Source organism: Diceros bicornis, chromosome 26, assembly GCF_020826845.1.
Source record: "Diceros bicornis minor isolate mBicDic1 chromosome 26, mDicBic1.mat.cur, whole genome shotgun sequence".
Taxonomy (NCBI): Eukaryota; Metazoa; Chordata; class Mammalia; order Perissodactyla; family Rhinocerotidae; genus Diceros; species Diceros bicornis.
In genome coordinates, this window is record NC_080765.1 from 43,871,563 (window position 1) to 43,899,070 (window position 27,508).

A 27,508-nucleotide genomic window follows, 5' to 3' on the forward strand; every position below is an offset into this window, starting at 1 on the left:
AGCGACCGAGAGTGGGCCGGGCCGAGGGAGCGCGGCGGCGAGCGGCCCGGGGCCCGAGGCCCGAGGCCCGAGGCCCGGCGCAGGTAGGCTCCGCGGCGGCCCGGCCCCGCCTGGTGCCGGCACCTGCTGCCCGCCTGCGGGGCCCGGCGCGGGGCGTGCAGCCCTGCCGCTGGCTCCTGTGGGTTTATGACTCCGGGCTTCCGCTCCTGCCGCTGTGGAGCGGGGACGATGGAGCCGTGTGCCGCGTGGGCTTACGGGGCGCCCGGGCGCGTCAGTGCCGTCGGTGCTCGGTGCTTCCTAGGGACGCTGCCCGGGGTCTGCGAACGAGGTTGGGGGGCCCCGCCGGGGCGGGAGGGGTGCGCCGCGGCGTTTACAGACCTCCTCGTGGGCGTGACGGTCGACCACCACGTCGTTTTTACTTTTTAGTTAAAATATTTTGTTTATTTTTAAAATAACAGGTAGTAACCATTTTACAAAATGATTAGAACCGAAAGGTGGAGTGAAAATTAAAGAATCGCATCCCCAGTGCTGCTTCCTGGAGTTAAGTTCTGGAAGCTGTATGCCAAAGGCGTTTTCTCCAAGTGTATAAATATGCGTGTGAATGTAATCATGGTTTTCTTCATAACGAACACGCCATGACTCTATAGAGAGTTTGGCCTGTGGCAGGGTGACAGAGGAAGTGATAGGAGCTTTATGGTTCCTTGGCGTCCGAGTTGTCCCTCCATAGGCTCCTTGAGCCGGGCTGGTTCCAATTGTCCCTCCGCACTCTGCGGGGTCACACGTGTGAGCATCCAGTAGAAGGAGGGATGACATGGCCCCACCCCGGAGAAGGCATTCGGAGGAGAAGAGACACGTCCACAGAAGGCCTGAGGGGTGTATTGAAAGGGGCCCTGAACTGACACTCAGCTCCTTTGGATTCTTGTCCAGGCTCTGTGGGCCAGGACTGTCCAGGTTGGGGTTCTCATCTGCGAGGTGTGAAAGGTGGTGGTTCCAGGAAGCAGGCTTCTGAACTTCATCACCTACACGCCCCAGCACACGTACAGGTACTCTCACCAATGGCCCACAAATTCCTTGTCCCCCAAATTGGTGGTGTGTTTGTTGTTTGGCCATCTTGGTTGTCACCTGGGACTTGGAAGCATTCTTGAGTAGAGACTGAGGTCTCGGTCCTAAGGGCCCCTGTGAACCACTGTGGTACCTGTAGGCTGTCTGAGTGGTTGTGGCCTTCTTTGTTGTCTCCTTCTCTCCCTTTTCTACAATTGCTTCCTTGTTCTTTCCCGCCCAGGGTAGAATAGGAGACAAATGTCATTCCTGGCCTTAAGGGTTCTACTAGGAAGCTAATGACTTGGCCCTGGTTGGTTAGGGTTCCCAGAATAAAGGATTCTCATAATCACTCTTCATCCTGGTGTTGTCCCGTCTCAGGAAAAGTGTCACCCCACAAACTTCCCAGCCTATTGCATTCCCTCTTTATCTCCTCACTTTCAGGGGATGCGTAGGTAGATTTCTAGTCAGTTAACATTTGCTGAGCACCAGTCACATCCTAGTTTCTGTCCTGAGGCTTTCTTTCCATTTTTTTCAAAATTTGTTTTTAAAATTTACATAGAGTAAAATTCACTTATTTTGGTGTTCAGGGCTATGAGTTTTGATAAATGCACAGAGTCATGTATCTAGCAGTCAAGATACGGAACAGGTCCGTCACCCCCAATTTCATTCTTGCTGTGTCTTTGTGGCCCCTGCACGCCTAACCCCTGGTACCATTGATCTGTCCTTCAACCCTTTAGTTTTATCTTTTCTAGAAGGTCATATAAATGGACTCATACAGCAGATAGCCTTTTGAGTCTGGCTTCTTCCATCCAGCACGGTGCACTTGAGATTTGAGTGTTACGTGTGTCACCTGTTGGTCCCTTCTGCTTATTGCTGAGTAGCATTCCGTTGTATGGATGTGCCACTGTTTGTGTAGCCATTCTTCCCTGTGTTTGTGTGTGTGTGTGTGTGTGTGTGTGTGTGTGTGAGAGGAGGACTAGCCCTGAGCTAACATCCTATGCCAATACTCCCCTTTTTCTTGAGGAAGATTGGCCCTGGGCTAACATCCGTGCCCATCTTCCTCCACTTTTTATATGGGACGCCGCCACAGCATGGCTTCACAAGCGGTGCATCAGTGTGTGCCCGGGATCCGAACCCTGGAACCCCATGGCCGCCGAAGCGGAGCGCGCACACTTAACCGCTTGCGCCACCGGGCCAGCTCCCTTCCCTGTGTTTTTAACAGCGGCTCTTTGAGACAGTATGTCCCCACTAGGCAGTGAGGAACTGGGGATGGAGAGGCTTAGGAGCAGAAATAAATTTTGACCCAACTCCAAGTCCAGGGTTCTTTCCCACCACACCCGAGAGCTGACTTGGTCCACTGACCCAATTAGCATTTCTTTTTTTTTTTTTTTTAATAACTTTTATTTTATTTTATTTTTTTTATTTTTTATAATTTTTTATTTATTTATTTTCCCCCCAAAGCCCCAGTAGATAGTTGTATGTCACAGCTGCACATCCTTCTAGTTGCTGTATGTGGGACGCGGCCTCAGCATGGCCGGAGAAGTGATGCGTCAGTGTGCGCCCGGGATCCGAACCCAGGCCGCCAGCAGCGGAGCGCACGCACTTGACCGCTGAGCCACGGGGCTGGCCCCCCAATTAACATTTCTTTACTGCCCATCCGAGAGGTTGTCAGGCTCCTTGAGTTCTGGAGAATTCCCTTTCTGGAATCTGGGGCCTGGGGATTGATGAAGGAAGATACACACTGCAGTTTATGACTCACCACATATGCTCCTCTTTCTGTCTGGTGACAAGGTCGTACAGCCAGACAACATTTAGTGAAACAAAGTTGTCCAGGGCAGTCCCAGGAGTTGACTGCATTGGGGAGCAGTCTGAGAGGGTAGTGACATAGCAGACTACTGCAGGCAGGAGTGTGACCAACCTGTGTCATTCCCCGGAACAACCAGAAGGAAAGACCTAACCCCTGGGCCTCCCTCCACAGCGATGTCGGAGCTCAGCGATGAAGCCAGTGAGCCAGAACTCCTGAACCGCAGCTTGTCCATGTGGCACGGGCTGGGTACACAGGTCAGCCGGGAGGAGCTGGCCGTCCCCTTGGATCTTCACACCGCCGCTTCCATCGGCCAGTATGAAGTGGTGAAGGAATGTGTGCAGCGGTAAGAGATCCTGGGAAAAGTTCTTTCTCCTCCATTGAGTACCGTCTCAGTGGCTTCAGACCCCGCAGAGAAAGATCCGTAAGCTAACGGGGCCTTGCGGACAGTCGTAGACGTTAGTACATATGGCAGAGATTAACCCCTTCTTCTCTCGGACAGCTGTCAGTAATGATTTATGCTGGACACTAGTAAGGAAGGCAGTTTTTATTCCTAGGAAGAAAAAGATGGTTTAAACTTTTTTCATAGGCTTAGGAACATTTCAGGCTTGCGGACAGTCGTAGACGTTAGTACATATGGCAGAGATTAACCCCTTCTTCTCTCGGACAGCTGTCAGTAATGATTTATGCTGGACACTAGTAAGGAAGGCAGTTTTTATTCCTAGGAAGAAAAAGATGGTTTAAACTTTTTTCATAGGCTTAGGAACATTTCAGGCTTACTTTAAGCAGAGTAATTTTATGGTTTTCACTAATTGCAGAAATGCTCAAACAAATGAAACAAAAATAAAGATAGAAAGCAATGCCCTGTGGCCTTCTTTTCCAAGGGCGTTTGTTTTCATCCCCATGCCCTCCTCTCCCCTCTAGCTTCTGTCATGGGGGGGGGGGTTCGTCTTCCCCTCTGGAGGATTGCTTCCTGGACTAACTGCCCACAAGCTGCTTTTACTAATCTCATACATCTGTGAAGTCCCAATACCACGGCAGTGGCCCTCAGCTATGTCTTTTTTGTAGTACAATATGATACTTAGTAAGGATCTGTCTCCTTGCCTCCATGCCCTTAGGTCCACCACACTTTACGCTCACTGTCTCATAGATAACTTGGGGAAACAATCTATGTCTGTACCTACATGGGCCTTTTCCAGTTCCCGGGGAGCCACAGCGAACCCTCACCGAAACCCCTGATTTCTGGTGCCCAAGTCATAGCATCACTTATAAATACCTGGCCAATCAAGTACAAGTACACTGTGGTAAAGGATGATCTGTCCCACTCCTCTACCAGGTGGCCTTAGGAATGTGTAGCTGAGTACGGAGGCAGCACATCCCCCTCAGAGGGTCTCTGAGACCCCAGTTATAACTCTGCTCCTTTGACATTCTCGGACTTTTAAGCCTTTGAGTGTGCTGTTAAAATGCACAGTCCAGAGTGGCTCCACGGAGGAGAAGAGGAAAGCATTTGTGTTCTGATTGGGATTGTGATGCGAGCTGAGACTGAGGTTTGCTCACAGTAAGCACAGAGTAGGGACCCAAGGGGAGCTGGAGGCATCAGAAGGGAGGATTAGGCTGAAGCGCAGGTGCGAGAGCCTCCGAGCCGCTCTGCCAAGGGTCATGCTCCTCTCTCTCCATGTGGAATTGAGTGCTCTGTCAGTGAAAGTCATGTGGTAAAGATGAACTGGTCTCCATGCGGCTCTCCCAGCCAGTGGGAATGAGACTTCATTCCTGGGAGCAGGACCTTCCGGAATGGCTGCATGGGCATGCAAGTGACAGTCAATAGAAGATGCTAGTGAATGGAAAATCATTGTCTGGTGTAGCTTAATGTGTGTCTACCTGTGAGAGGCATAAACTGTGTGGACCGACTATCAGTTGTTCCCTCCACTGGAGGGAGAGATAGTGGAGGAGGAAAGCCTGTGGGGCATGAACTGTGTAGGGTGTGCCTGGAAGTGGATATTATTTCCATACCCCAACCCCAAAGTCTGGGTTGGGAGGCACACATCTTTTTCCTGTGGGAAACACTTTTCCAGAATTTTAGTGGAAATCAGTGAGAAAGATAGGATTCTCTGGTCATGGATTTTCCAACAATGTTTCTGTAGGGTGAGGTGACAAAGGAGAAATCACTTGCAGTGGAACTCGTCCATCGTCTGAGTCTCTTTCTCTTTCCTCTCCACCCAGCACTGGACTAGCAGACTCTGGTCTGTGGGTTGAAGGTAGTCAAGGCTCCAGGTCAAGGTTTCTTGACCTCGGCACTGCTGACAATCTGGGCCAAATCATTCTTTGTTGTGGGGGGCTGCCCTGTGTGCTATAGGAAGTTTAACAGCATCCCTGGCCTCTACCCACTAGATGCCAGTAGCTTTTTCCTCCCCAGTTGTGACAACCAGATATGTCTCCAGACTTTGCCAAATGTCTCCTGGGAGGCAAAAGTATCCCTGGTTGAGAACCATCTATCTAGCTGGTGGTAGGAAAGGAGAGAATTGCTGGCCCTGGGATAGGAGGAGGGGGCAGAGGAGAATGTGACATCAGAGGAGGGAGACAAACACTAAGGACTTTGCCGAGGCAAATGTCACCATTTCCCCGCCTGCCTTCCCCCAGCCCCAGTGATGTCCAGGGTGGCAGATATTCTGCTTCCTGTCAGCACTTCGCGCTCTTTCTCTTGGCCTGGCCTTGCCGCCGGCTTTGGTAAAGCCCCCATGTGAGCGGCTGGGCATGCCTAGCATATCTTGCGTTTGTTTAGGAGAGAGTTAGATTTGAATAAGAAGAATGGTGGTGGCTGGACCCCGCTGATGTATGCCTCCTACATTGGACACGATACCATCGTGCACCTGCTGCTCGAGGCGGGGGTGAGTGTGAATGTGCCGACCCCGGAAGGGCAGACTCCACTGATGCTGGCTTCCAGCTGTGGCAACGAGAGCATCGCCTACTTTCTCCTCCAGGTGAGCTACGAGGGGGCTCAGGCCCAGAAACCGGAGGGGCTCCCCGGCCGCTCTGGCAGAGACGTGAACTACTGCAGGCCCTGGTGTGCGTGCACGTGCTCGTGTCATCACTTCGATTCTTTCAGCATGGCGGCCTGGAGGGTGCCCACCCCGCGCAGAGGAGACAAGGCCGTAACGAGCATTCTGTGTTCTCTTGAAGCAAGGTGCTGAGCTAGAAATGAAGGACATTCAAGGCTGGACTGCCCTCTTCCACTGCACCAGCGCTGGGCACCAGCAGATGGTGAAGTTCCTTTTGGACAGTGGAGCTAATGCCAACGTGAGGTGATTACCAGGTCTTAAGTGGCCATGGGAGTGGGCTTGGTCACTTCTACCTCTGAGGAGGACAACTGTAGAGGCAGCTACAGGCCAGAGTGCAGGCGGCCCCTGCCTCGGTATGGGAGGGTCAAGACAATGGGGCAGAAAGGACAGTCCCGCCTGGGATCCTAGCTTTTTCACGCATCTGTCAGGTGACATTGGGTGCGGCACTTTAAGCTCTCTGAGCCTCATTTTCTTTATCTGAAAACTGGAGGTAGCAATACCTATGTCATAGAGTCTAGAGTCGTTAGAAGAAATACATGTTCTGTCGTATGCCAGGGGCCTAACGTAGTGAATGGCACTTAATTGACATGCATTAGATGCTAATTCTTTTCTCCTTTGTGCCTTTTGTATGGGTCAGGTGAGGCGATGCTTTGAAGACAGTCGTGAGTTTTGTAAGCCTGAAGGGATATTATTGCCTAAAGTGTGTCATGACGATAATTTCCTTTCAACACAGCTTCCAGCTGACACTGTGCACACCCCCTGGCTGATGTCATCCATCATATGACACACCGTAGCCTTATATGCCACTGAGAAAGAAAAAAATGGTACTAGTTAAAATGCAACTCGCCTATGGATTTTAAGACACATTCTGACTTCAGAGGTGTTAAAATGTGAGAAAGGTGTGTCTTAGGGTGGATGACACTGAGTATTCAGCTTGGTTCCTGTCTTCTGGACCAGCATGAGAACAGTGAGGGTTAGGAGCACTCTGAAGACAGCGCTGAGTGAACTGTAACCGAGCACAGAGAATAAGCACCAGGTACTAGGCGTAGAAGGGCAGGGTAGATGATGTGTCCTGGAGCCTGGGGAGGGATCCTGGAGGATGGTAACTCAGACGATGGGATCTGGATGGGCGGGTAGAACGGTAGCTTTCTGTGGGCAGTGAAGCGCAGCAGCTTTTCGCTCGTGATTCAAGTGGAGATGTAGAGATAGCAGGTGGAAGCAGCTTAGAAGGAGGGAGGATAGGGAGACATTGTCTTTGGGACAGAAGACCCGAGCTGGGGGTAGAAACCACAAGAGTTTGTGGGCTGCTGTGTGGATATGCACTTTCTCATCTCTCCCCGTTAATTCTTGCGAGAGGGAGGCCTCTACGCTTGGGATGGACGGCTTGGCACCATCCTGCTTTTGTCTGCAGCAGAGAAGCTTCTGCCTGGCAGACCTTCTCTCCACGAGTCATCTGACTGTGGCCTCTGTCTTGCAGGGAGCCGATATATGGATTTACTCCTTTGATGGAAGCAGCGGCCGCTGGCCATGAGATAATCGTGCAGTATTTTCTGAATCATGTAAGTGACTCTATTTATTAGCTTACAGTTTAGTCACAGTAAGTGAACAATCATCACTGAAGTATAAACTATAAGAGAATTTTCTGATACACGGAAATAACTGCTCTTTATCTGTTTATTCAACACATTTTCATTGAGTATCTATTGATGCCAAGTGTTGAGTGGTGCCTAGGCATTAGGGGTACAGTGGTGAGTAAAAATAGACACCTATTCCTGTGATAATTTTGAAAATACTTTTATTCGAAAAGTATGGAAAATATATTTTAAAAAGTAAATAGCACTCATCATCCCATTACTTAAAAAATAGAGAGAGAGAAAGAAGGCAAAGATCCTTCTCCCTTCTCAGCCACTCCCTGTTCCTCCCCAAGATGGCCACTTGGTGTGATAAAGAGACACCCAGGACTTCTCCTCTGCTTGGAAAGGTATGTCTAGAGACATCTGCAGACACACTGTTTGTTTTGAACAAAGTGGGATTCTACTGGATGTTTGCTCTGCAGCTTTTAAAAAATAACTTACTGTGCCATAGACATTTTATTCTTGTACAGTATTCTGTGTGTAATCCCTGCCATAATTAATTTAATCAGTTTCTTATTAGTCGAAACGTAGGTTTCCAGCATTTTGCAGTTATAACCAGTGCTCCAGAAGATGTCTGTGTACACATAGCTTGAGTACACATGCAGTTATTTCTGTATGCTGTACTTCTACAAGAGGAGTTGCTGGTGCTCACATTTTAAATTTAATAGGTCCTAATAAAAAGACAATTATAGGCAAAGGATCTGAATAAACGTTTTTCCATAGAAGACATACAGATGGCCAATAAGCATGTGAAAAATGCTTGACGTCATTAGTCATCAGGGAAATGCAAATCAAAACTACTAGGATGTCTCTAATAAAAAAAACCAGACAAGGGGCCGGCCCAGTGGCGTAGTGGTTAAGTCTGCTTCAGCAGGCTGGGGTTCATGGGTTCAGATCCCAGGCGTGGACCTACACACTGCTCATTGAGCCACGCTGTGGCAGCATCCCCTTACAAAACAGAGGAAGATTGGCACAAATTTTAGCTCAGGGACAATCTTCCTCAAGCAAAAAGAGGAAGATTGGCAACAGATGTTAGCTCAGGGCCAATCTTCGTCACCAAAAAAACAAAAAAACCAGACAATAACAAGAGGTGGTGAGGATGTGGAGAAATCAGAACCCTCATACGCTACTGGCAGGAATGTACAATGATGCTGCGTCTTTGGAAGACAGTCTGGCAGTTCCTCAAACAGTTAAACATATAGTTACCATATGACCCAGCACTTCTACTGCTAGGTATATACACAAGAGAATTATATACCAAGTCCATGCAAAAACTTACACACAAATGACCATAGCAGTGTTATTCATAATAGCCAAAAGGTGAAAACAACACAGATGTCCAACCCAAATGATAAATGGAAAAATAAAATGTGGTCTTTCCATACAAGGGAATATTAATTGGCCACAAAGGAATGAAGTACTAATACATGCTACAATATGGATGAACCTTGAAAACATTATGCTGAGTCAAAGAAGCCAGTCACAAAGGACCATGTATTGTATGATTCCTTTTATATGAAGTGTCCAGAATAAGCAAGTCTTTAGAGACAGAAGGTAGGTTAGTGGTTGCCTACAACTGTGGGGGGATGGGAAGATTGGGGAGAGCATGATGGTTAAGGGGTACAGGATTTCCTTTTAGGGTGATGAACCTGTTCTAAAATTGATTGTGGTAATGGTTGCCTGCCATTGAATTGTGCACTGTAAGTGGGTGAATTTCATGGTATGTGTATAGCTTAATAAAGTTGTTAAAGAAATCCAGTGGAAGAAATATTTAGTAAGTCCTAACAAATTCCTACTAAAAAGGTTGTCCTCTGTGTCCTTCCCACCAGTAATCTACGAAGGTACCCATTTCCTCTCATCCTCACCAGCCCCGGATGTTTCCCATCTTAAGTTTTTGCCCATCTCATGGGAGAAAAGTGGCATCTCACTTTGGTTTGTACTTATTAATGAGGTTTAACATTTTAAAATATGTTTATTTGCCATTTGTATTTCTTTTATAGGAATTGTCTCTATGTTTTGAGGCCAGTTTTCTATTGGATAGTTGTTTTTTCTTACTTATTGGTGGGAACTTTAGAATAGTAAAATGTTAACATGCTGTATCTTTTAAAAACAGGATTTAGGGGGCTGGCCCTGGGGCCTAGTGGTTAAATTCAGTGTGCTCTGCTTTGGCGGCCCGGATTCGGCTCCTGGGAGCAGACCTACTCCACTTGTTGGTGGCCGTGCTGTGACGGCGACCCACATACAAAATAGAGGAAGACTGGCACAGATGTTAGCTCAGGGCCAATCTTCCTCAGCAAAAAAAAAAAAAAGAATTTGGGGACCGTACATTAACATGGTAAAAACGAGGATGAGACAGAAGGTACACAGTGAGCCTGCCTCCCACCTCTGCCTCAGTCCCTCGATCGCTCTCCCCATGTCTGCTCCTCAGCTTGCTTGTTTTTTTTAAAACTTAACTGTCCTGGAGATTGTTGTGTATCAGCATATATAAAGCTCTCTTCTCTCTCTTTTTTTGTGGCTGCATGGTACTGCCTTGAAGGGATGAATGAGAGTTTCTTGAACAGTGGTCTAAGATAGAGTTAGGTCGCTGCCAACCGTTTGCTCTTCTGCACAGTGCTGTGGAGAGTATCTGTGCACAGGTATCTCTGCACACATGTGAGACCACATCTGTACCGTTCGGTACTGTAGGTGGCAGTTCTGGGTGAAGCGTAAGTACAGTCTCAACACGGAGGTTGCCAAATTGCCATCCAAAGAGCAAGTTATACCAACTGACACTCTTTCCACAGCAGCAAGAATTCTGAATCTTGAATTATGAAGTACTTGAAACATATAAAAAAGTACAGAAGACAATATTCATAAGCTAATGCATGTGATCTAGAGGTAACCTGTCCACACGATAGTCTGTGCCTTTCCTGTCCCTGATTTTACACTTTTCACCACATACTGTGTGTCCTTAAGCAATGAACAGACTTGTTTTATATATTTTACAGATTTACTTAAATAATGCACCAGACTGTATGTGTCATTCAGCAGAGCGTTGGTACGTGTAGACGTAGTTCACTCATTTTAACAGCTCTGTATTTATGGACTGTATGAATATATTACATTTACCCATTCCTTTCTTAGGGGACGTTTAAGTTGTGTCCACTCTGCTATTCCTAACAGCACTGCAGTTGGCATTGTTTTTACCTGTCTTCTTGCGCATGTGGGAAGGGATTTCTTTGGATCAGGATGTGTTCTTCAAAGCCGAATTGTTGGTGTGTAGGGTGGGTTCGTCTTCACCCCCACTATTCATAGGACAAAGAGCTTCTTCCACAGCTGTCCCCTCGACACTCCTCTCATTGGGTTTGGTGGCTCTTGTCCTCCTGCACCCTCAATAGCACTTGGTACGTGGTTTCACAGGAGCTGTCTCCTGTTGACTTTTGCCTTTCCCTGATTTCTGGTGAGGTTGAGCATCTTTTCATACATTTATTGGCCATTTGGACTTACTTTTCTGCAAATAATTATTCTTTGAAGGTAATTGCACTCACACATACAAGGCATCCTTAAGACATAGTAGAGAGTCAAGAATAGATGGGTAGGGGCCCAGAACTGAAAAGCATAACCTCTGCTTCTGAGTTTAGAGTCTGATTTTAAGTAAGGTACAACTGGAGATTGTAAGGGACAGTTACTCTCACAATTTTTTAAACAGAAAACATTGGAAAATCAGACTTTAGATCATTTATCTACATGCAGATTACGCCCTCATTTGGTGCCTTTACTCCCCAGCTGGGTCTGAGATTGTGTGTGGGCACCTCATATTGAGTGAAAACAAATTGTGTTGGATTTCTTTGGGGAATTTTTTTTTTTTTTTTTTTTTTTTTTTTTGCTGAGGAGGATTTGCCCTGAGCTAACTTCTGTTGCCCCTGTTCCTCTTTTTGTATGTGAGCTGCCACAACAGCATGGCCACTGTCTGACGAGTGGTGTAGGTCCTTCCCTGGGAAAAGAACCCAGGCTGCTGAAGTGGACTGCACTGAACATAACCACTAGGCCACTGGGACTGGCCCTAGAAAAATTTTTAAATTTTAAATTTTGAAATAATTTCAGACTTAAAGAAATGTCACAAAATAGTACACAGATTAGTACCTTTACTAAATTCCCCAAATGTTAACATTTCACCTCATTTTCTTTATCAGTCTCTCTATATTTATATACATATTATATTTTTGGAACCATTTGAAAGTAAGTTGCTGCCATAATGCCCTTTATCCCCTAAATACTTTAGTGTGTATTTCCTAAAAACAAAAATTTTCAGGGCCAGCCCGGTGGCGTAGCGGTTAAGTTTGCATGCTCTGCTCTGTGGCCCAGGGTTCGCCAGTTTGGATCCTGGGCGTGGACCTACTCACCACTCATCAAGCCATGCTGAGGAAGCGTCCCACATAGAAGAACTAGCAGGACCTACAACTAGGATACACAGCTAGGTACTGGGGCTTTGGGGAGAAAAAAGAAAAAAGAGGAAGATTGGCAACAGATGTTAGCTCAGGGCCAATCTTCCTCAAACAAAAAGAAAAGAATTTTCTCTTTCATAATCACATACAATGATCAAATTCAGGAAATCAACAGTGAGTTCTTCTCCAGCGCACCAATCAGGAATCAAAAGTGTTGGTCAATTCCAGGTGATTGCTTTCTGGCTGAGGGGGCCGGAGGGCATGGCCTGGAGTTCACGGTGATGGGCCAGGTTGTTCTGCTGCCGAGGAGGCTGTCTGGTAGCCCTGTGCGGATGCCCCTCATTCCCTGCAGATGTCCTCCTGCTCAGTCATGGTTAGACTGCAGGGAGCCGGAGGGGTGGGCCCACCTGGTCTCCTGCCCTGCCCCTCCAGATCCAGGCTCCCTCCTCAGAGATGTAGAAGTGGGGAAGTGGGTGAGGCCCGGCACCCTGTGCTCTGGGCCAGGGGAGAAAAGGGCTGTAGCTGCTTCCCTTGCACCTCCTTTCCGGTCTTCCCTCGGGGCCAACCCCCTGCAGCTCAGTCGGGGCAGGAGGATCTGGGCGTGTTTGGGCCTCTCTCAGGAGAGAGCTGAGAGCTGAAGCCCTGGCCCTCAGCTTGAGGAGTGTGCCCACCATGATACTGCTCTGTGGTCTCTCAGCTTTTTGATCCCACTTTCCTGTCAGTTAAAATGAATTTTGATCATGTACTTTCTAATAATAAATTATGTACATAATAAAATAGGTAGAAAAATAGAAAAAAAATTTAAAGGATAAATAAATAGATAGAAATTCTAATATTTTCTTCCCTCATCTCAGGGATATTCCTTGTCTCGGTTCTGTTTTCTTCCTCATTTCTTACTCACTAAGAGTAGTATTACTGCTATTTTTCCCCTTTAGCATAATCTGAAATTGAAGTCTTCCAGGCTTCAAAACAGATATTCGTTAAAACCCTACAGTACAGATGGTATTGTTTGTTCTGGTTGAAACCTTTGGGTTCCTTCTGTCAAACTGAAACTAGAAATTACCTTTTTTTCCCCCAGTTTTATTGAGATGTAATTGACATACATCATTGTATAAGTTTAAGGTGTGCAGCATAATGATTTGACTTACTTATATTGTGAAATGATTACCACAAGTTTAGTTAATATCCATCATCTTATATAGATACAAATATATATATATATATACTTTTTTTCCTTGTGATGAGCACTCTTAGGGTTTACTCTGTTAACAACTTCCATGTATACCACACGGCAGTGGTGCCTGTAGTCATCATGTTGTACATTACATCCCAGTACTTATTTATCTTATAACTGGAATTTTCTGCCTTTTGACCACTTTCATCCAATTCCCCTTCCCTTTACCCCCCTAGAAACTGTCTTTTAAGGCTGAAGCTTTCATAGCTGATTTCATTCTTTTTTGTGTGTGTGTGTGTGTGAGGAAGATCAGCCCTGAGCTAACATCCGTGCTAATCCTCCTCTTTTTGCTAAGGAAGACCGGCTCTGAGCTAATATCTATTGCCAATCCTCCTCCTTTTTTTTTTTCCCCCAAAGCCCCAGTAGATAGTTGTATGTCATAGTTGCACATCCTTCTAGTTGCTGTATGTGGGACACGGCCTCAGCATGGCCGCACAAGCGATGCGTCGGTGCGCACCCGGGATCCGAACCCGGGTCGCCAGTGGCGGAGCGTGCGCACTTAACCACTAAGCCACGGGGCCGGCCCCTCATAGCTGATTTCTAACCAGAGCTCTGGAAAGTGGGGGATTATAGAAAGTAAAGTTCAATTAGGCTCTTGTAAAAATGGGGTTTTTTCCTTCCAGAGGGAAGTGTGATAATCACCTTCTGTACTGGGCTCAACCGAGACTGTCCGTTGATCATAGTTTTTCAAAATAGGGGAAAAGAGTATATATATTATTATTTATTATACACATGATATATATTTTCTATAAAAGAATTAGAAAGTACAGTTAAGTGAAAAGAAAGCAAAAATCACTCATAATCCCATCACCCAGAGAGAGCACATGTTAACACACTGTCAAATTTCCATCTAGTTTTTTAAGAGATGTGTATTTTAAGTCAAAGTGGAATCCCGTTATACAAAACGTTTTGCGATACACTTTTCTTCTCTTACGATGTCATGTGCACACCTGTCCGCGTTACTGCAAACCCTTGGACCTGTCACATCAGTGGGTGGGTGGTGTTCCATTGTGTAGATGTGTTCGCACTTATTCACTAATGCCATGTTTTAGGCTCTTTCCATTCTCACTGTGCTACATGCTGCAGGGAAGACCCTAAACGTTAGTGTATGTCCTTAATTATTTCCCGAGGTGAAATTCCTAGAAGTGGCATTGCTGAGTCAAAGGGTCTCTGCACTTTTAACATTTTCACTTCCTCCTCCTAGTTTGCCTCCAGAGCACTGAGCTCCAGTACCCCACCCTCAGACACGAGACTGCACTGCTGAAGCTTTTAAAATGGAAAGCTTATTGGGCTTTTCCCGTTTCAAAAGTAAACATGCTCATAGTAGTAAGTTTAGAAAGTATAGAAGTATAGAAGGTTAAGAAGAGGGGAAAAATGCCCATTACCTTACTGCTAAAAGGGAGGAAGACTATCCTCTACCCACTCTGGGTCTTTTCTGGCTGGGCTACAAATTAAATTGACATGAGACTGAATAGCAGGAGAAAATCAAACAAAGCTTTATAACAGGTACACATGGGAGAAACCAGGGAAACTGAGTTTCTCAACAAATGGTGAGGTTTTCACCTTAAATAGCATATTCAGGTAGACAAAGGAGGATGTTGGGGGGGAGAGTCAGCTATGGGGGATTACCAGAAAGCACAGTAATCAAGAGTATGCAGATTAAGTCCTAGCCTTCCACACTGATAAGCGTTTCTAGAGGTAAGGTCATCCTCCCTTCTTCCAGGTACAGAGAGGGAGATACCTTTACAAATGGAGATTTCCCTTCAACAGAACTTTGATGAGAAAGGGCTTAGCAAGGACCCTCCAGTCTGTCACTTTTAGGCAGTTTAGGGGAAAGTGAAATGTCTTTCAGAGAAAATAATCAAGATAAAGAGACATATGTTGAGGTGGCCAATTTTGATCTCCCACACTGCTTGAGAATCATATCAACAGTTTGGGCATGTTTCCATCCAGTATTGCTTTCTGTTCACTTGCTTGTTTTGCTGCAGTTGTGTACAGTTTTGTATCATGGTCCTTTTTTAAACTTAGTTATACCAATTATTTGTAAATACCTGCATTTAGGGCAGTCACATAGCTGACTCTCCACTGTGAGCGTTTAAGTTGTCTCCAGGTTTTCATTATTGCAAATATGTTGTGCTGAACATCTTTGTGCATTAATGCTTTCTCTGTATTTCGGGTTATTTCCTTAGGATAGAGTCGCAGAAGTGGAATTACGGTGCTGAAGACTATAAGTACTTCTTTTTAGGGCTTTGGATAACAGTTACCAAATTCTGTTTCAGAAGTGTGGTGCTCATTCTGATTATGATTTGTAAAGGCTGCTTCTCTAGCGAATCTGTTGTCTCCAGTTTTCTCTGTGCAAAGAGAAGCGAAGTGAGTTGGACACTTGCCCAGGTGTACAGGGTGAAGGCTGGGCTTCCCGCACAGCAGCCTGCTGTGTATCCTTCCCCACCCTGAGCACGTGCCTGCCTCTCTCCACTAAGCCACCCCCAGGCGGCTGCACACCAAAGGAGAGTGAACCTGCAGAGCTGCTGCAGCTGTCAGGTGACTGGATTACTGCTCCTTTTGATGAGGCAGCAAGCCCCCCAGCCCCCATCCTTCACTTAGTCCTTCGTTAAGGAGAGAGTGAGAGACCACACAGGGCTTTGCCTCTTTCTCATGCAGATGTGGGGTTGTAGAAGACACAGGACCAGACCTTTCTAGGGTGGTGGTAAGAAGCCGGCGCACTTCCTCTTCTCATCCAGGGTCCACCGCCCGGAAGTGAGGGTGCTTTGCTGGCGCACTTCCTCTTCTCATCCAGGGTGAGGGTGCTTTGCAGCGGAGCTTTCTAACTTGTGTTCTTTCCCAAACTTCCACAGGGTGTCCAAGTGGATACGAGAGACCACAGTGGAGCCACAGCCCGGATGCTGGCCAAGCAGTACGGACACATGAAGATTGTGGGGTTGATAGATGCTCACATGCCTTCTCTGCCCAAGAGCCTCTATCGGAGCCCAGGTACGTGCCTCTGCGCTCTGCCAGAGTCCCACGGGAGAAAGAAGACCCCTCCTGCTCTGGCTCCCACCTGCTCCCCTGAGGTCTGGCTCCTGCAGCCTTGCTCCCCACTCTTCTCTGCCTCCCCCGGTGACTCCATCGTGCAGTGAAGCTTGGGGCCCGCTTGTCTAATGGGAGGAGACAAGGGAGAGTGTAGAGGGGTACTTGCCAGGTGAAGATGTGCACAGGATCTGGGGCGGGTGGCGCCCACGAGAGGTAGGGCAGCCTCACAAAGGGGATCGCTGCCGGGGTTTTTTCTTGACTTTGCTTATGGTGTTTGTTGCCATGCCAAATGTTTTAATTTTATACAGTCAAATTCATCAATCTTTTATTGCCTTTGGATTTTGAGTCACAGAAAATCTTTCCCTGTGCCCTGGTTGTACAGGAATTTGCCAGTGTTTTCTTCCAGTATTTACATGGTTTCATTCTTTTATTTAGATCTCTGATCCATTTACACTTTATTTTCATGCATGATGTGAGGTGTGGTTTTTTTCGGATAGCTCCCCAGTTGTCCTAGCATCATTTATTTAAAAGTCTGTCTTTGCCCTAGTGATCTGAGAGGCCGTCTTTGCCATACATACCAAGTTTCCATCTGTGCTCCGGTCTGTTTCTGGACTTCCTGTCCTGTTCCACTGTCTCTGTATTCGCACACCAGACCCTTACTGTTGTAATTAGAGGAGCTTTTTGTGATATGTTCTACTATCTAGTGGGGCTAGTCTCCCTCATTACTTTCCTTTTCCAGTGTTTTTTAGCTATTGCTTGTTTATTATTCTGTATGAACTTGTCTAGCTCCTTAAAAACAGGGTGTTGATATTGAGATTGTGGCAAATTGATAAATTAACTACCCCTTTATGTTGTTGAGTCATCGTGTCTAACAATAAGGGATGTCCTTTTGTTCAGGTTTTAGATTTTTCCTCATATACGTTTTATATGTAACGTAAGTTTATTACTAAGTGATTTTCCTTTAATAAGTGTAGAATTTTGTCAAAGGCTTTTTCTCTTTCTTTTTTGTGAGGAAGATCAGCCCTGTGCTAACATCTGCCATTCCTCCTCTTTTTGCTGAGGAAGACTGGCCCTGGGCTAACATATATGCCCATCTTCCTCCACTTTACATGGGACGCTGCCACAGCATGGCCTGACAAGCAGTGCATCGGTGCGCGCCCGGGATCCGAACCTGGGTCACCAGTGGCGGAGCGCGCGCACTTAACCACTACACCATGGGGCTGACCCCTCAAAGCTTTTTCAACATCTATGGAAATGATCGTGAATTTTTTCCTTAGATCTGTTAGTACGGCATATTATATTAATGAATTTCCTAATAATGAACCAACTTTACATTCTTGGCATAAATCCCACTTGGTGTATTATTTTCTTAATGTGGTGTTGGATTCTGTTTGCTAATATTTTATTTAGTGTTTTTGTATGGTTATTCATTCATAAATGATATTGGTTTGTAATTTTCTTCATTTGTTCTGTCTTCTTCAGGTATAGGTCCCACCGTTATACTTGCTTCCTAAAATGAATGGAGAAGTTTTCCTTCTCTTTTTGTGCTCTGGAACAGTTTATGCAGCATTGGTACCCCATGGTCTTTGAAGGTTTAGTGGGATTCTCCTATGAAACCACCTGGGCCTGGTCTGTCTTTGGGGGGCGGGGTATTCCCTTGATAAGTTTTTCAATTTCTTCTATAGAAATTGATCTGCTGAAGCTTTCTAATTTCACTGGGGTCAGTTTTGGTAAACTGTCTTTTCCTAGGAAATCGTTTCATCCAGGATTTCAAACTTATTTACATAGAGTTCCATAAAATAGTTTTTTCTCTCTCTCTCTTTTAAAAGTGCCTTCTGTTTCAGCGGTTCCTTCCCCTCGTCAATCCTCATTCTGCCTGCCTTCAGTCTCAGCCATTTCTCTCTGACCATTTACTTCCCTCTCCATCTCTTTCAGTCTTTGGTTGTTTTCTTACTTTTCTTCAATGCTTCTGGTTTAGTTTCTGTTCAGATCTGTTCTTCCTTGGGCACCTTGTAATTTAGTCTTCATTTTGTAATTTGACTTTTTTTTTTCCTATTTCTTTCCTGAGTTCAGTTTTCTTCTCTCACTATTCCGTGTGTGTGCGTGTGTGTGTATTTGTTCTCAATTGTTGAGTTTCTGGTTCAGGATGCTCTTTCCGATCTCCAGATGCTGTTGAAGGCTGTGTCGGTTCAGAGTGTCGTCTTACAGTTGTCTTCTGCCTACTCCTTGTTGGTTTTTTGGTGGGGGTGCGGCGTTTTCACTTGCTGAAGTGTTGGGCTCTCCCTTCCGCATCCTCCCTGTAGTTGTATGTGGTTGAAGATCACTTGTGCTTTCTCACAGGCGGGACTCAGCAGCCTGACTAGCGTGTGAGTCCTGGTTCAGGAGCTCCCTCCACTCAGTGTCACAAGGAGAGTTTCCTTACTGGATGGCTGTTTTTTTGGAGGGGGATGTAGTTAGGCCAGTCGTTGCATATCCTCTGATATGTTTTTGTCTTGCCAGATCCTGAACGTCCCCTGCTTGCTTTTTTCCTCACTGCCCAGTTTCCAAAAGGTGCCTCTCTCCAGAAGTGTGGCTGTTCTAAGACCGCTCCCACAGGTCCCATGTGTGTTAAGTCACTTCCCTGTGGTCGTGCTCCGCTCCGCTAGGATTCTTTCTCAGTGTTTTTGCCTGTAGAATGGACTTTGTCTTTCTAGGGGTGACGTTGGCATTGCCTTCCCCTCGTCTCTCTTCTGTGTGGCTTTTTCTAGCCTTGCTTTGCTCCGCGCAGAGAATTGGGGTGAGCGAGCAAGAAGTCTCTCTGCTAGGAACGGGTGTTTGTCTCCCCCTCAGGGGGTGAGGAACTTTGAGGTCTGTGGGCTCTCTGCTCCAGGTTACGTTGAAGGTGTGGGGTGTGTGTGGTTCTGTCTGTGATTCTTGCTGACTCGGGCAGGTTTGAGAGGATGTGTCAGGACGCTCAGATTCATGGAGCCGCCTTTTCCTTGCTTTTCCCTCCCTTGTACTTTTATTTTTTATGACGCTTTCATCTTCTGCTTGGACGGGACCATGGTCTCCTGGCGGCAAGATCCTGGAGCAGGTGGGAGTGAGGTGAACTGGGAAAGGAAGGAGTGGTCCATGAGTTTGGAACCTGGGCCAGGCAGCCACTGAGTTGAGCTGTCACTTCACACCTGAGTGGGCCACTCCCCTTCCAGGGCTGGCCCAGCCGGTGCCCTTCCTGGCCTCAGGGTTGTTTTGTGATAAACCAGCTCACATGAGTGCAGTGGTAATGAAGGGCCTCTCTGTGTCTTCACCCCTGTACCCACTCCAAAATGAGATCTTATCAGCTAGGAGCTTTACACCAGTCAGTCCCTGAATCTTGCCTTCTAGGTGTGATGAAATGTGGAAAACCATGAAAAGCTATACAACCCTACCAGCTGTAGGCGCACTGAGCTCTGAGGCTCAGGTGGGTGGTGGTTTGGAACCCTTCCTAAAACAACACACACAGCCATCGTGTGGCTTGTTTCCCAAGAAGTTGTCCAGGTTGAGAATATAAAATTGCTAAGAAGTTGTAACTGATGTTGTCATATGTTTATGAAGCGATGGATCTTACCACTTCAATTTAGAATAAAATTTATTTCTGATTGTAAACTGAATACATGCTTGTTATAAAAAATTCTGAAAACCCAGACAAAGAGAGGAATAAGAATTAGACTCCCCATCATGACAACCTTTTTCAGCTCAGCCTCATACTTAGCAAGATTGCTGTCCCCTAGATGTCCCCGTGGCTCTTCTGAGCAGTGGACTGGCCCATTCTGTCATTTTGAACAAGTGAAGTCCTGGGAAACACACTTTTCTCCTTAATTTAAGAAAACCAATTAAGATCATTTTCTTCCAGTTTACCATGAGAATTAGTAAATTAGTCCACCACTGAACAGATTGTCTAATTTTGGTGTTTGACCCACAGAAAAATATGAAGATCTAAGCTCTTCAGATGAATCATGTCCTGTTCCTCAGAGACAGAGGCCCTGTCGGAAGAAGGGCCTCAGCATCCATGAGGGGCCACGAGCCTTGGCCAGGATCACAGCTATCGGGCTGGGAGGCAAGACCCAGCGGCCTTGCTATGGTGAGTGTTCCCCATTTCCTGATGGCTCTTTGACAGGGCATTCTAAGATTCTGTCTTGACAATGAACAACTTGCAGGCTCCTAAAATGTGGGCCACTCGGTGGGAGCAACAGCTCAAGGATTCAGAATTGATTATAGTGGTGGAAACACATTAGTCATTGGCTAGCTCTTGGGCTTTGGGTCATTCTTTGATTATCCTTTTCATTGGTTAAAATTATAAATAGAACTTTCTTTCTAGTAGCAGGAATGTAGCTAACCTCAGATTTCATTCATCACATGGTAGGTCAGCTGCGGCAGGGAAGATGTGACCTTGGAGTCTCACTTCCTGTCTGCCCACATCACCTGGGCAGAAAACCTTAACACATTTGCCGGCCACGAGTGGGATGTGCCTCTGGGGCAGGCCAGGGGTGACTCTGCTCTTGCTCTCTCTTCTCAAGGTGACTGATTTGATGCTCAAACCCTCCTGAGAGCTGTTAGATGGTACACTTGGTGGGGTAGATTCCTAGAGTCCGAGTTTCCAGATCTGCTAAGTTTATCCTCAAATTGTCGGCTCTTGAATGTCTAGTGCAGTGCTCTTGGGGACTGCGGGGGGCGCTGCCACTTCTCGGGGCGAGTTGGGTTTGATGCTTACGCTCTTGCTCTGGCCTGATCAAGTGATCAAACTGGTCTCCGCACCCCTCGGAGCCTGTCTCCGCGCCTGCAGGCTGCACGGAACAGTTATATCCAGGGTGCTGTGGTGAGTAGGTGGGATAATGGCCAGGAAGATACGAGTTTCCTTCCTGCCGGCCTGCAGCCTGGGTCTTCCCTCATGCCGAGGCTCCTCTGAGGAGGTGGTTGCTTTTGGAAGGAGGAACTTGTCTTCCCTTTTGTGTTCATGTGGGTTTATGTGCCCTATTCTTTCCACAGAGCAGGCACCTCCCCGGGGCTATGTCACCTTCAACAGCAGTGACGAGAACCCCCTGGAAGAGAGGGGCCTCTGCTACAGGGACGTCACCTCCCCCATCAATGACCGGGACGTGGAGAGCAGCAGCAGCAGCAGCCGGGGTACGCATCCCCACCTCACCCTGCACTGCCCAGCCAGGGGCTTGCTCAGGTTTAGGAATTCCTGGGTGCCTCCCACCCCTATCCTGTGGGGCTTGGCGCTCTGAGGAGCCATCGTGTAGAGAATGAGAGGGTGAAAGATACAGAAGCCCCTGGCTTTTGTGAGGAGAGTCAGAGAATCGGGCATGGGGACAGGTGAGGAGAAGCTTCCAGCCCAGCGTCTCTCAATGCAGGGCCTGTGGGAGTCGTTCCAAACCGACAGGGTTAGCTCCTTGATCAGTAAGCCCTCAGGGAAATGTCTTTGTTATAGCACATGTATCATTCATTTAACAGCTGTTTAATGAGTGCCCTATGTGCCAAGCACTGTTCTAGATACTTGGATTGATCAGTGAACAAAACAGACGTAATCCTCGCCTGTGTGTGCAGAGAGGGCGGGCTTAGGCAGGCGGCAGGCACCAGAAGCGCACGGTATAGTTAAGAGTTGATGAGAGCTGTGGATGAAACAGCTCAGGTGCAGGGCTCGGGGGAGTCACCACAGGCGAGACCTGCAGTCGTGTCCTTGTCTTCTCCATCGGCAGAAGAGCACGCCTTCTGTGCCCACCTTGGGGCTGTGCGCAGCAGCAGCAGCAGCGAGGGTCTGGCAAGAGCCCCAGGAGTCAGCAGCGAGGCCTCTCTGGAGAGCAACGAGGTGATGCTTCTCCTCCATTCTTGATCTCCCATCTCCCTCTGCTTCCTTGGTGTCATGGGGGATGTCTGATAGTTTGCTTGAAATGTCTGAGTCTGGTAACGAGTATTTAATGCGTGTCTACGCTGTGCTCGGACGCACGAGATCCGGGCCCACCCTCTAGGAGCACCAGCCGGGTGTAGGTGGCGCAGACCACAAGGGAAGTCACCGAGGAAGCCTCCGTGTGGCAGGTGGGGGGGGTTCACGAAGGGTTTCAGATCTTACCCAACCCATGAGGAAAGTGGCACCGATCAAGAGAGAGCAGCTGGAACCGTGGGTGGAGGGCAGAGTCTGGATGCAGCCACGTTAGCCGCAAGCCGTCAGTGTTGCTTTAAACATATACACCTCTTGCCACAGGATTCGGATCATGTACGTAAAAGCTCAGTTCGCAAGCAAACTAAAAGTTACATGAAGACCAAGAGTCGTTACAGCAACAGTGACAGCCAGTGGCCTCCCAGCACCGGGACCTCTGGGGCAGCCTGTTCCCCAGGATCTATCCCGCAGACTGAGCAGTCCGCCTATTCAGGACCCCAGGTAAGACCATTTGTGAAACTGGTGGTTATGCTGTTAGAAAGACGGCGCTTTCTGTGATTTGTGAGGCGTTTATTGTGGACTTGTGATGGGCCAGGCACTGTTGAGAGGACAGTGGTGGTGATTTTTCCCCACATGGCCTATAAAGCTGCTCGGGCTGAGAGGGTTCCTAACGGTCAGAGGGGCCAGGTGCAGGGTTTGTGTTTGTCCCTTTCCACAGGAGGGATCTCTCTCCCCCCTTGGTTTCCATACTCATTTCTAGACTCAATTCAGCCTCCCTGAGCCTGGGGAGGAGAGCAACACGATGCATGTGAAGCAGACAGAGTGGCACACAGTGTGCCCTCAGTGAGAACTGCTGTTCCCGCCTTCCTCATCGTGGGTCACTCTGGCTAAGCAATTTCTTAGGGATTGCAGGTGCAACTCAGCACCTCAGCTGTTTAACATGTTTACTGAGTTCTCCTGCCCTCCGTGGGCATAAGTGGTACAAAGATGAAAGAGAGGTAAATGTTTACTGTTGATTGTTAGTCACGGCTCTGCTGTTCACTAAGAGCCTGTGACTTTGCTGGCTTCTCCTTGCAGCCCTCCAGGGAGCTCTCTCCAGGGCCTGTTTCAGGCTCGGCGAGCAGCTGCCCCTGTCGTTCCTTAAACATGTGTTGATTGGAGAGTTCGTGATGGGGGGAGGTCTTAAGGCTGTTTCAGAAAGTCAGTTGAGGAAAATGGCAGAGTAACCACCTTGGAAAATTTGTTCCTCCATGAAAGGCAACAAAAAACTGGCAAAAATGGTCAGAATCAGTTTTTTCAGAACTCTGTGAATCAACTAAAGGCTTGCAGCCTGGAGAACGTTTATTCAAGAGAAATGGCTGAATCTCAGTGAGAACTGCGAGCTTTGTAGTGTTGTAACTTGCCCTGGTCTCATCCCCAACTCTCCAGTGCCAGGGTAGCTTGTGACAGCCACCGGAGGGAGCAGAAGGGAGCTGGAGCTCTTTCAAAGCACCATTCGCAAAGAATCGGCATTACTGGACCTGTCTGATGGTGCCCTAGCAGACCATGCTTACAAGGCTGTGCTTGACTTGACTTGGAGCCTGTCCAGCCAGTACCAGAGCCCTCTCCTTGGGGAGGCACGTGTGTGAGCTGTGCGGCTGCTGGAGGTGGTGGGGAACAGTTGGGGAAACAAGGTTAACCACAAACTTCAAAGGAAAAGCTGGGGAGTGAGATGTCCAGAGGAGCTGTGAAAAGCTGGCTTATTACTGGGACTCTAGCAGGCCACACACGTGCTCATGGCTGTGTGTGTGGTCAGGAAAGCGCTGAGAAGACCTCCAGATGACCTTGAGACTCGGAGCAAGCAGGAGGTAAAGGCTAAGGTAGGACTGTCATCTGCCTGGCTGAGTGTGGAAGATGTGCCCCAACAAGCATCTGAGCTTCTCGGGGAAGACTGGGAGGTTGGTTGGTTCCAGGTGTTGAAGGAAATCTGTCTAATCCTTAGCTGACTACTAAGCAACCGAGTGGAGACTTCAGTGGCCGCACATGAGAAAGAATAGCCTTTACAGAATTATGTTAGAAAAGCCAGCAAACAACAACTTCAACAAGCAGCCACATCCAACTACAGAGGGAGGAGAACCAATCTCCAGAGCTTCCATGTTAAAATGTCCAGTTTTCAACAAAAAAGACAAGATGTGCAAAGAAACAAAGTATGGCTCATAGACAGTAAAAAAAACAATCAGTAGAAGCTGCCCCTCTATAATCACCAAGACAAAAAATAACAAATGTTGGAGAGGATGTGGAGAAAAGGGAACTCTCACTCACTGCTGGTGGGAATGCAAACTGGTGCAGCCTCTATGGAAAACAGTATGGAGAGTCCTCAGAAAATTAAAAATAGAAATACCTTATGATCCAGCTATCCCACTTCTGGGTATTTATCCAAAGAACCTGAAATCAACAATCCAAAGAGGCTTATGCACCCCTGTGTTCATTGCAGCATTATTCATTATAGCCAAGACGTAGAAGCAACCCAAGTGTCCATCAACAGATGAGTGGATAAAGAAGATGTGGTATGTATATACAATGGAATACTACTCGGCCATAAAAAAAGACAAAATCGTCCCATTTGCAACAACATGGATGGACCTGGAGGGTATTATGTTAAGTGAAATAAGCCAGACAGAGAAAGACAGACTCTGTATGACTTCACTCATATGTGGAATATAAACTAAGACACAGACAGAGAGAACAGTTTGGGGGAAGGGTTGGGGGGTGGGCACAAGGGGTGAAGGGGTGCACTTATATGGTGACTGACAAATAATAATGTACCACTGGAATGTCACAGTTATAAACTACTATGACATCAATTAAAAGAGTTAAAGGAAACCAGGTCTAAATAGAGAATATCAATAGTGATAAAAATAAAAATGAACCAAATAGAAATTCTGGAGTTGAAAAGTACAATAACTGAAATGAAAGTTTCACTAGGCGGGTGCAACAGCAGGTCTGAGCAGCCGAGGAAAGCCTCAGCAAACGTGCCGGAGATCCACTGAGATGATCCAATCTGAGAAGAAGGAAGGAAGAGTGAAGAAAAGTGAAGAGAAACCTGTGAGAGCCCATCAGGCAAACCAGTGTACACATAATGGCGTTCCAGGAGAGGAGGGAGATGAAAGCAGAGAAGGGTTCAAAATAGCCAGACCTTCCCAAATTTGATCCAAAACATGAATCTGCACATCCAAGAAGCTAAATGAACTCTAAGTGGGTTAAACTCAGAAGCATACCTACACACATCATAAACTGTCAAAAAACAAAGACTCTTGAAGGGAGCAAGAGAGGTGCCTCCTCACAGACCAGGGACTCTGGAGATGAACAGCCAGTTTCTCATCAGAGACGGTGGAGACCAGGAGACATTTGGATGACATGTTCAAAGTAATGAAAAAAAGTCAACCAAGAATGCCATATCCAGCAAAAACTAGCCTTTACAGCTGAAGGAGAAATTAAGACAGTGCCATTTAAACAGAGACTTGCGAGAACATGTTGCTAGCAGACCTGGCCTACAAGAAATAGTGCAGGGGTCCTCCTGGCTGAAATGCGGACACTAGATCCAGAGGCACCAGTGGCCTGAGTGTCTGGCTCCCTGCTCTGCCTGAGGCATGGAGAGGAGGGGCAGCTGGGCTCTTGTCTGAGGTCCTGTCAGTGCCACTGCTGGACCTGGGGGGATCAGCGGGGCTCAGAATGGGGACACGACCTCACGACTCCGGTGCTGAGCAGGAGAGAAGTGGCTCTGCCCTGCAGCACGTACCCGTGTCCCTGTGCCCCGCCTGTCCCCCCCACCCGTCCTGGCTCCTTTGCCCTCTAGGACCTGGCCACACTGCTGGAGCAGATTGGGTGTCTGAAGTACCTGCAGGTGTTCGAGGAGCAGGACGTGGACCTCCGCATCTTTCTGACCCTCACTGAGAGTGACCTGAAGGAAATTGGCATCACGTGAGTCCCGAGGGGCCGTCTGTGGCCTCACCCCCTCACTTCAGCCAGACGTTCCGGGACCAGGGACCAGCTCAGGTTGCACCTTTCCAGCATTTGGATGGAGCGCTGCCCCACCTAGAATCAGCTCTCTCCTGCAGTTGGCTGTCCTCTCCATGCCTACAGCCACTCCTGGCTTAGATGCCCATGGCCATGGCCCTGCGGCTCCTGAGGCCCCCAAGCGGGCCCGGCTGACTCTGCTGCCTTCAGGGTACCGACATTTTCTGCCCGTTCACTTCTGAGAGCTTCTCGAGCTGACAGATGGTTGTCCACAACCTAGAGCTGGCCAGCCCCACCTGGGGGTTCAGTGACAGCAGCAGCCGGGCAGCAGGAGGGAACAGGTGGGGGAGGCCAACCCCAAGTGCAGTTGCTGTCCTCTGCCCCAGGATCTGGGGACCGCTCTCCCCTTTTAAAGCTGGGATCTTTCCTAGGGGGACAGTCTTGATGGGAGTGTGGTCCATGGAGCCTCCGTGCACACGGCGGATGCCAAACCACATCCTCTCATTTACCCCTGCAGGTTGTTTGGGCCCAAGAGGAAGATGACCTCTGCCATCGCCCGCTGGCACAGCAGTGCCCGCCCCCCGAGTGATGCCCTGGAGCTGGCCTATGCTGACCGGCTTGAAGCCGAGATGCAGGAGCTCGCCATCCAGCTGCACAAAGTGAGTGGGGAGAGCCGGGAGGGGACGAGAGGCGTCTGGAGACCCACGCCTGTAGAGGACACAGCCATGGAGAGCAAGTGGTGGGGACAGATACCCAGAATCAGCAGAGAGAAGCAGCCAGGGCGGGCGGTAGGACAGTGAGGGCAGAAAGCATTAGAGCTCATAAGCAGGAGGGGAGATGCACTGGTGGGCATGCAGAAGGAAGGCTCAGAAAGATGGGGGCCATTAGGCAGGTCAGAGGGACATAGGAGAGATGAGACGGAGGGTGAGGGCAGAGGACAAGTGGCTGGTGTGGACACCAAAGGGCTCGCAGGAGGGACTCAAAATGGGGGAGGCTCTGAGGGGGAGACAGGCACCCCCAGCCTGGGAGAGAGGGTGACCATCGGGATGGCAGAGGTGGAACCTGGAGGTGGGGGACCCGGCCTTAGCAGCCATGGCCTCGTGTCCCCGGGATGTCTGCCCAGCTCCTGCCTCTCCCTCTCCCACTGCAGCGCTGTGAGGAGGTGGAGGCCATGCGGGGCCAGGTGTCGCAGGAGCAAGAGCTGCGGGCCGTGGTGGAGAGCTGCCTCCTAGAGCAGGACAGCACCCGCCAGGACGTCCACGCCCAGCTGCAGGAGACCTGGGCCCTGGCCCGGGACGCCGCGCTTGTCTTGGACCAGCTGCGGTGAGGGGGCAGCAGAGTTGCTAGGCCAGGGCCAGGCCGAGTCATGTTTCCTCCAGATTCTTTAACCAAG

General features: G+C 48.2%; 1 protein-coding gene across 9 annotated transcripts in view; it reads left to right on the plus strand.

Moving 5' to 3' along the window:
• Positions 1-36: 36 nt before the first annotated feature.
• ANKS3 (ankyrin repeat and sterile alpha motif domain containing 3) overlaps positions 37-27,508 on the plus strand; it is a 28,870-nt gene continuing 1,398 nt past the window's right edge. The window contains exons 1-15 of one of the 9 annotated variants that reach the window (XM_058570123.1): positions 37-83; positions 928-1,043; positions 3,020-3,191; positions 5,625-5,823; positions 6,023-6,144; positions 7,379-7,460; positions 7,829-7,882; positions 16,049-16,184; positions 20,164-20,322; positions 21,228-21,365; positions 21,941-22,050; positions 22,444-22,620; positions 25,955-26,079; positions 26,633-26,774; positions 27,266-27,438. In XM_058570123.1, coding sequence (XP_058426106.1) covers positions 3,022-3,191; positions 5,625-5,823; positions 6,023-6,144; positions 7,379-7,460; positions 7,829-7,882; positions 16,049-16,184; positions 20,164-20,322; positions 21,228-21,365; positions 21,941-22,050; positions 22,444-22,620; positions 25,955-26,079; positions 26,633-26,774; positions 27,266-27,438 — 1,787 coding nt within the window. In that variant the 5' untranslated portion in view covers positions 37-83; positions 928-1,043; positions 3,020-3,021. The other 8 variants (XM_058570124.1, XM_058570127.1, XM_058570126.1 and 5 more) reach the window with 8 other exon arrangements.